This window comes from Haliotis rubra, unplaced genomic scaffold (assembly GCF_003918875.1).
Source record: "Haliotis rubra isolate DU_JTF1 unplaced genomic scaffold, ASM391887v1 Scf4, whole genome shotgun sequence".
Lineage (NCBI taxonomy): Eukaryota > Metazoa > Mollusca > Gastropoda > Lepetellida > Haliotidae > Haliotis > Haliotis rubra.
The window spans coordinates 7,323,213-7,332,564 of record NW_025767079.1 but is presented as its reverse complement, the minus strand read 5'-3'; the positions used below and the strand labels follow the sequence as shown (position 1 = coordinate 7,332,564).

The following is a 9,352-nucleotide window of genomic DNA, read 5'->3' as shown; positions in this document are numbered from 1 at the left end:
GTCCAGTTGTATTACGTCAACAAATGATCTTTCTGCAAAAGTACACCCAGAGTCATGTCTTCATGGGTAATCCACATCTATTGATTCGAAGTCGGTTTTGTATCATCAGTTTTTTTACTCAAGGACCCTGTAAAAAAACATATCCAAATAAATGAAGGCGCCACTCGTGCATGCACAAGACTGAGGTTAGTTCTACACCGCACTAGGCAATATTCACGTTTTATAGAGTCTGGACCAGAAAACGCATCGATCTACGCAATTGGGATACGATGACATTTGTCAACCAAGTCAGCGACAATGACCACCTGTTCCCGTTGGTCGCTGCTTATGACAAGCATGTGTTGCTGAAGATAAATATGTTAACTCGGAACTTCACGGGTAATCCACATCTCTCACACACTGAACTCATCATACTACGTAGGGATTCAAGGACAACCTTGTGGCAAAAAATTATCTCACTGGGTACAAGATACTATCCACAAAGAGCTGGCACGGACTTCAGTCACTTTAAGTGTAGCTTGAGTGGTTTGTTGAGGATGACATCACCTGTAGAAAGTACACAAATTCCCAAATAAATTACAGTTACGACACAACAAATATCACTCTTACATGGAGGTACTGATTGACATGATCTTTTGATAAAATGGCACACAAGAATGGTCGAACTCTGCTTTGAACAAGATTTCAGCTACGTTTGGGTGTGCCAGCTTCAGGCGTGAGGGAAACCTGTGGTGATGCAGGTATCGGATGTTTACCACTTCGACAAAACCCAGAATCGAACCCATGATTCCCGTCACAGCAAACAGACTTGGTCACTCATGCCTCCAGACACCCGGAGAGTTAGAAAATCACGTCATCATTATCACAAGCATATGGTGAAAGGTTATGCATAAGAAATACTTTAATGTCTTTCGATAGGCTCTATATGTCAAATAAGTCTTATCACAGATATAATTATTTTGCACAAGGGTGTGACCATAAAACAAGGCCATAACCAGACATACAAGGTACCAGAACTTTAATTCTTTATGGCAGTAGAATATTTTGGATAGTCGTTGCATGTTCCTTGATAAACCATGGAGCTGTAATCAGATTACGTTTAGAGTAAGTTTAGTTTTACGCCGCACTCAGCAATATTCCAGCTATTTGGCGGCGGTCTGTAAATAATCGAGTGATCAACAGCAGGTCCTTCTGGGTGACTTAAATTGCCGCAAATGCCATATTAATACAGAAAGTGGAAAGGATCGAAGACCAGTTCTTACAAGTTATAAAACCTCTCCAAGGATATTTACAATATTAAATTTCAGCGCAAGCAATCAGAAACAGACAGGAAAATATGATACAAAAGGTACAGAGAAAGGAAACTACTGGTATTGTTTTGATTTGCTTATATGCAGAAATACATTTTTAAATAGAATTTCATGGTTATGATTTGTCAGGTCTGCAATGCCGTTTAAAAGAACAATGTAATCACAATCACAGATATGGCTTATGCTGATTGTATAATTATCACATGCGCAGGATGGATCTGTGATAGCACTACTCTGTACAGTTCGTAACTTAATCTGCTGGCATATGACGGATGTAGTATGTTTAGTGAAGTACATTTCATTTTAATACTAAAGGGATAAATTGCTTGCGCACCCTTGTTATGAGTAATGATTGTTTAGACAGCCTTGAACAATCTTGAAATTGCACGAGGCAAACTGGCCACAATCGCAATGCCGCGTATGCATCTTTTTTTTCGTAAGAAGAGTTACTGAAAGCTGATTGTTAAATGATGTCACTAAATTGGCAACGTATACGTATAAAACCCACACAAAGGATGCGTGAATGAATTATTCGACTTAATATACCATGTTAGTATGACGTCGACCATGCCCTCCGTGGTTTTGCAAACAGCTGTCAACAGTGGGTCGAAATGGGTCCCTATCTTAGGTACCTGTTGAGATCGTCCAGGTTGAGGAACAACTAGGGCAACAATGCCATGCAGAGGGGACTTTTCCTGTGTCCAGAATTAAGGTAGTCTTAAAATTAATGTTTGGAGTCCATAGTGTATATCATCAGCTCCCGTTACAGTAGCGTGAGCTTATCCAAGAGCAGTTTTGGAAAGTCAGTGCAGAAAAAGTCTCAATGAAACCTCTTGGAGATAAGTTTAATGAATAACAGGACTGCCAAGATCATTCGACTCACAAAGAAGATTGACCAGAGGCTCAATCTGAAAGGGGAGGTATGCCAAAATTATACATGCTTCAGATTGTTCTGATTTCAGTTAAGAATGCTGATGGTTTAAAATCCTTGTCTCATAGCTGTACTTCACTAAAATTAGTCTCAATCCTCTGATTTAAAAGTACAATGCAAAGAAACTTGTCTCAACGCCAAAATTGGGAATTTACCTGGCACTTTGAAGTCTGTGTCCTGTGGTGGTAGTTGACAGACATCCATGTTCACAAGGATGGAGACTTGTTCAATATATGTACCTGGTTGTTGGATCCCTTTGCTGCTGCTGCTGCTCCTTTGTTGATTCTGATATCGGGTTTGAGAATTAGAAACTTAAATCAAAATGCACTTTAACATAGTAACCGACTATGATTCACAGATGTAGGTTTATCTGAACGTACAATTCCTTACAGTCACTCACGAGGCTCTGATACCTGTACAACTTCCTTACTTGTTTTCGAGTCCTCATTAAAAAAAGTCCCTCATCTAACCAATCTGGCAGGAAGCATACCCTCCTGTTCATACCTTCCGACAATACAACAGTTCACACCCGGACTGTCGAATTTTTTATCGAATACACACCCGGGACTGTTGAAAAGCACTGGAGCGTGGCAATGCTCAACACTGCTCTGATAACACCCGGAGCGTCGACTGCCTTGGAGGTGAGGTGAAATTGGGTTTAACGTCGTGCTTGAGAATATTTCGCTCATATGACGACGTGCATGCGTGTGTATGTGTATGTGCGGCTGCTTGTACTAGCCCAGACTGAAGCTGGTTTTATAGTGCTAGCCCACTGAGATACCATGCCGCAGTGAAGCATGAATACCCTCTCAGACACATTACACTGACTCCAAGCCGACCAGTCCTTGTTGTACCCATTAATGCCGAGCGCCAGGCAGGGACCAACAAGTACCATATTTTAACGTCTTTTGGTATGACGCGGTCGGGGATCGAACCCGCGACCTTCCGCTCTCCGGGCGGACGCTCTAACCACTACACCACGGAGGCGGTCGTCGACTACCTTGGAGAACATGAACCTGCGAATAGCAGAAAGACTGCGCTAATCCGCTCTACTCTAATTAACGAGGGAGAACTTAAGACATGAGTGCTATTGTTGTTGAAATGTGACATATCTGATACAAACCTAGTTAACTTTTCTCATTTCCTTCTCACGGATACATGTGTAACTATATACGCTAGGTAAGTAACATAAACGATGTCAATATGGCAAATGCGCAGGTTCAGGTTACCTTCACAGAACGAGCTTGACAGAAGGCTTCAGATTCTCAAGGATCAGCTTCAGAGACAAGAGATTACCATAATGAACGATGCGGAAAGACTTCCGCCCGTATCCCCCCCTTGAATTATATTCTAGTAAAATCATATCACCTGAATACATGTGTATATATATTCCTCATCAGATAAGGATGAGTTTTAACATGTTTCTTTAATTGTATCTGAACATACTGAAAGATATCAAACTTAATAAAATGTCACTCAAAGAAATTATTCCTCATCGCTAAAGTTTAGGGGGGGATACGGGCGGAAGTCTTACCCAGATATTTTATGACATATTTAAACAGTGACAAAATAGCTCTTTCAGCCAAAGTCATTTTTCATGTTATATACCAGCTGATTTACTTTTTACCAAAATAAAAAACAACTACTTTCAATGCGTTTTCTTGGGGGTGGGGTTAACTGAAGTCAGTATACAATTTATATGCATATAGAAAATCTGTAAACTAGTGAAGCCAATTGCTGCAAGTAGTGTTGTTAATACACATTGAATGCTAGGTACTGATTACTTTATATACATATACTGTAAGCAATTAAAAACGCAATTGGTATTTGTTGTCCTGAAACTCACAAAAGTTCTATTGAAGCTTTTTGCCTGCGATACAGAGGATGTAGGGATAAAAGGCTGTTATTCTGGCCCATTTCGAGTTCGAGTCCCAGTCCCGGATCTTTCCTCTCACATGAACTTTGATACTTATAACTGAACCTTTGACATTTCTCGTAAACACAACCACATTCATGAAACACGTTGTGCACATGCATTACCTGCACTCAGGCCCTGTAAAAGCACAAGGAATTGTGGAACTCAATCACTTTGAGAAAATGCCACACTTGACGCAAGACGAAAGGAATCAGGTTATCGGTATGGTCAGCCAGGGTGCTTCAGATGTGATGATTGCCAGGCACTTTAATGTGCATCCATCCACTGTAAGTCGACTCAGACAACGTTTTCGGGCTACCGGAAGTGTTGCTGATCGTCCGCGACCTGGTGCACCACCTGTGATAACAGCTCGACAAAACCGCAATATCCGAGTTTTACAATTGCGAAATCGGTTCCAAACAGCTGATGATGAGGCAAGGAGGACAATTGGGACAAGTCAACGTCATTTCAGCGCCCAAAAGGTGCAAGGACGCCTTGCTGCCTTCAACATCCGGTGTCGTCACCCGTACCGTGGTCCAACCTTATTGCATCGCCACAGACTTGCCAGACAGCGATGGGCAGCAAATGGGGCCAATCTTGGCAACAGGACATGGCCAGATGTCATTTTGTCAGATGAATCCAGGTTTAACTTATCCTTTGCAGATGGACGTCAACAGATTTATCGACGTAAAGGAGAAAGACTTGCGCCAAACTGTGTCCTTGAACATGATCGTTTTGAAGGGGGTGGTGTCATGATCAGACCACAGACCATCAGAGGCCGCAGACCATCCAACAGCTGTTCCTGAGAAATGTGTGTCTTTCAATGCCCCAAAGACTGCGAGCATGTCTTGCAGCGCACGGTGGACACACACGATATTGACTGCAAGTGACCCCTCCTTTGTTTGATGTCGTTGTTGCGTCAATGATGTTGACTGGACATTTTAAGATGAAAATATTCACAGATGTTCACTTAAAACATATCTGCCAGTTAGGTTTATATATGTTGAAATTGGTGTGAGTAAAGAAAGTATGAATGTCAAATTGCGTTTTAATGGCTTACAGTATATATAAACACATGACAATTATGTGGATCAATAAGAAAATAAAGTATTCTGGGGAGTAATATTTCTGTCAATACGTTACGTACAGTCTTAAATGAAATCTATGCCCCTCGCCTTCCGTGCAGCAAATTGCTCAATGACAAGGGCTGTGTTTACTGACATATCTCTGTGGACAAGAATAAGTGCAAGTGATGTCATACGGACATCACCCATGGTGGACCGAAGGTACGTCTTCATCCTCCTCATTGCACTGAAGGATCTTGATGCTGATGTCACGGCCATAGTGATGAATTGCCGAAGTAAACTAAGTGTAGGCACGTGCCTAATGGCAGGTACGCTACTGTCAGTAGGGGACCTAGTAACAAATAATGGGTCAAATAAGATTGCTTTTTTCCACGGGTCATAACTCAAATCTGAATAAAAATTGAATAAAAAATTCAACTATATTAGAGCTACAGAGCTTACAGATTCTATCTTGTAGCGGCGTCTTTGGGCAACAACATCTACCAATTCTAAGGGAAAAGTACCACAGCGAAGGTTACTCAAAATACTTCGTTGTGATCTCATAACCATAAACCATAAAACCTAACCCCTCGAAATAATCCTAATGAATAGAATACATTTCAAGCGGGGGTTACGGGCGGAACTCTCACCCTATTCGTTATCGTACGAACATGTGGTTTTACACACAATACAATATGGAGCAGGTTGCCTAACATTCACTTCTGCACAGAATCGCCATTAAACCTTGCATGCCAAACTCGTAACTACTCGTGTCATTCCGGCAAGCCGGATAGCGTCTTCTTGTAGGTCACGGAAAGAGGCGAGTAGTTACGAATGGCTGGTTCTTGAATATACGCTTGTCATCGGAAATCTGGTACCGGAAGTAAGCTGGGCCCCGTCTCCCATAACACATGTTGGCGCGTGCAAAGGGATCCGGGAACGGTAAGAGTTCCTCCCGTTTCCCCATCCCTAATAATATTTATAAATATCCTAAAATTATTAACAAAACTTAACAATTACTAGAGAACTCACAAAATGACTAAAAGTCCAAACTTTAAGTTACGTTTAGGGTTAGGTTTAGAGTTAGGTTTAGGGTTGGGGGAACGGAAGGTACTCTTTCCCGAGTTTGTAAATGAGTGTTAAGTTGGAATTTACGCCGCTTTCAGCAATATTCCAGCAATATCACGGCGGGGGACAGCAGAAATGGGCGTCACACATTGTCCCCATGTGGGGAATCGAACCCGTGTCTTCTGCGTTACGACCGAACGCTTTAACCACTCGGCTACCCTACCGCTCCAGGTTGTAAATGAAGGATAAGCCTCCTTTACTCTTACAAGTCAAACGATGTGCACATTCATTAATGGAATCGGAATTTGTTTCAGCAGAGTATGGACACCAGAACCTGCGTTGTGTTTACTTTGATCAGTTCTAAGTATTTTAACAGATGCGTCATGAAAGCTAAGAGTTTTTAATCAAATTTTCACAGACAGAAAATGCTCGGTGCCTGGAAAGTGAAGTGCATGTCCAAGAACTTTTAGTTTTATACTAAAACCAAATCCCCAGGATTCGTGTTATATGCAGAAAACTTGGCCATTAACAGGTATTCAACATAACAAAACACGCAGAAATTGAAATACAAAGTACATTTTCACTCACTCGTTGGATTTTCACTGGTACGTTCAAGGTTTCGTCGCCCGTGCCTCCAAATGTTAGTGTTAACAACGAAGATTGTTCTGCGTGACCTCAGAGAACGAGGCTGATCTGCACATGCTGCACGGAAAGCCCCGATCACCATACTCGGCCCTGGTTGGCCTGCTGTGACACGTGATGTGGTCCAAGGATGTGCCTAAATTCAAAGGGACCATATCATGATTTTACACCTCACAATAGATCGACACACAAAGGTTGGTGCAACCCCTGAACTCAAATCTTGACCCACCAGATACATTTACCACCGAAGGTAATTGTGGGTCATGTTCGATGAAACCACTGAATCTGTGAATCTGCAGAATGTTTCTGCGAGGTGAGATGCAGGCTTGGCAGCATTCTGCGGGTACTACTGTCTCCCGCGCTTAATTTGGACACACTTTTTTACTAGGTTTATAAATGTAGGGGTTTTGTTAAAATAGAACTGGCCAGCTAACAACAATGAGAATGTATAAAATACATATACCAAAAATACGTTTCACAGATAGTTGCAAACAATACTTGAATTGCATGAATTCCCCACAGTTACCCACAAATCACTATGTGAGTGAATTTATTTTTACGCCGCTTTTATCAATATCCCATCAACATCACCACCGGGACACTACAAATGTACATATTGTACCCAAATGGGGAATCGAACCCGGACTTCGGCTTGACAACCGAAATCTGTAACCATTAGGCTACCCCATTGCCCCTAAACCACTGTGTCTCCGCAGAGTTCGCTCACAATTAGAAATACGCGTTGGCTAGTCAGCCCGAAGACCTGGTTCGATTCCCCACGTGGGTTCAATTTGTGAAGCACATTTCTGGTGTCCCCCGCCGTGATTTTGCTGAAATATTGCTAAACGCGGCGTAAAACCATACTCACCCATTCATACAGGTGCAACCCCGTGGAATTAGCGCGACAGATTATTCATGGTTTCCCTTTCATTGTTGTAATATTTCCAAAGTCTTTTTGTGAAATCAGGGGCTTTTGAACTACTAACAGCACCATTGTAATAGAGAGGTAGGTGTTTATTTCAGTAAAGGGGCCACAGGCCCATATACATGTTGTACCATGCGCACAGTTTATCAAGCGCCAATATAACAATTAACATGGATGCTACGGAGCAGGATACACATCAGGATATAGAGATATCACAGTCGCAAAAACGTATTACGTTTTTTAAGAGCTAGATGTAAATATATTCCCAGATCATTAATGACAATTATATTCCTTGACATGAACAGTTGAGACAGCTTCTCATGTGATGGCAGATTATTTATTTAGTTTCTCGAATACCATTGTAAAATGGACACTCAAGGCAGAAATGATGTAATGGGTGAAACACATACAAACCTTTACTGTCACAGACAGTCATAAAACACATTGAGATTAATTAATTTCCAGTGAAACTACCAATAACCTATTTACATTTGTTTGTTTTGTTTGTTGTTTAACGCTGCACTCAGCAATATTCCAGCTATATTGCGTCGGTCTGACAATAATCAAGTCTGGACCAGACAGTCCAGTGATCAACAACATGAGCATCGATCTACTCAATTGGGATACGACGACGTGTAAACCAAGTCAACGAGCCTGACCACCCGATCCCGTAAGTCGCCCCATACGACAAGCACGGGTTGCTGAAGACCAATTCTAACCCGGATCTTCACGGATCCATAAACTATTTGCAGATCTGGACAGAGCTGTACGGCAGTAAGGGCGGTAACTCGTACTCCCTAGAAACCAAAGCTACCGCTGGACTTCATACATCTCCTCCGTCAAAACACATTCCTGTTTTTGTTTGTGTATCAGAGTTTCAGTGTTGGATTTCTTGCAAACGTTATCGTGATTAATAAGCTGGTCGCATGCTGTTGGTATCGCCAAACACCTTTGAGGCTGGTTTGTAACTCTCATTCAGGTAGGTCCGTTAGATTGAGATTCGTAGGAAGATTACCTCATTAAAATCAAAAGCGGGTAATTCGAGATCGAAAGAACCAAAGGAAAGGATTGCCGAAATGCAATACTGTTGAGACACATGAATGTAAGTTCTGTAAGTTCTGTCCAGTCTGGAATCGGAGGGCTATGTCACAAGCAAGGGTGTATGAGTGAGTTAAGTTTTACGCCGCGTTTAGCAATATTCCATCAATATCACGGCGGGGAACACCAGGGATGGCCTTCACACATTGTGATGAATCGAACCCGGGTCTTCGGCGTGACGAGCGGACGCTTTACCCACTAGGCTACCCCTACCGTCCCCTTGCTGAAGAGTAGGGAAGCGGGATGGGAGAGTTCTAAAGATTGCTTCCTGTTCTTCGCGGTAGTACATATAAAGGACTGAGATCCTGTCCCAATATCCCAGCAACATCACGGCGTGGGACACCAGACATTGGCTTCACCCAATGTCCCCGTGTTGGGAATCGAACTCGGTTCTTCAGC

The 9,352-nt window shown here is 42.3% G+C and overlaps 1 protein-coding gene across 1 annotated transcript; it reads right to left on the bottom strand.

The window, feature by feature from the left end:
* Positions 1–223: 223 nt before the first annotated feature.
* On the bottom strand, positions 224–7,066 carry LOC124287215. Its single transcript, XM_046723714.1, has 3 exons — positions 6,877–7,066; positions 2,397–2,552; positions 224–546 (listed from the first exon to the last, which is right to left on the bottom strand). Exons 1-3 carry the CDS (start codon positions 7,013–7,015, stop codon positions 503–505), a joined length of 339 nt encoding a protein of 112 aa, XP_046579670.1. The 5' UTR covers positions 7,016–7,066; the 3' UTR covers positions 224–502.
* Positions 7,067–9,352: the final 2,286 nt, after the last annotated feature.

Bases quoted from the DNA above. Each gene is read 5' to 3' on its own strand.
- LOC124287215 (XM_046723714.1), bottom strand. From the start codon at position 7,015: ATGGTGATCGGGGCTTTCCGTGCAGCATGTGCAGATCAGCCTCGTTCT. The intron at 2,553-6,876 runs GTGAGTGAAAAT...TTTTGATTTAAG, and splicing joins TACCAGTGAAAATCCAACGA to TTTCTAATTCTCAAACCCGA. The intron at 547-2,396 runs GTAAATTCCCAA...TACTTTCTACAG, and splicing joins CACAGACTTCAAAGTGCCAG to GTGATGTCATCCTCAACAAA.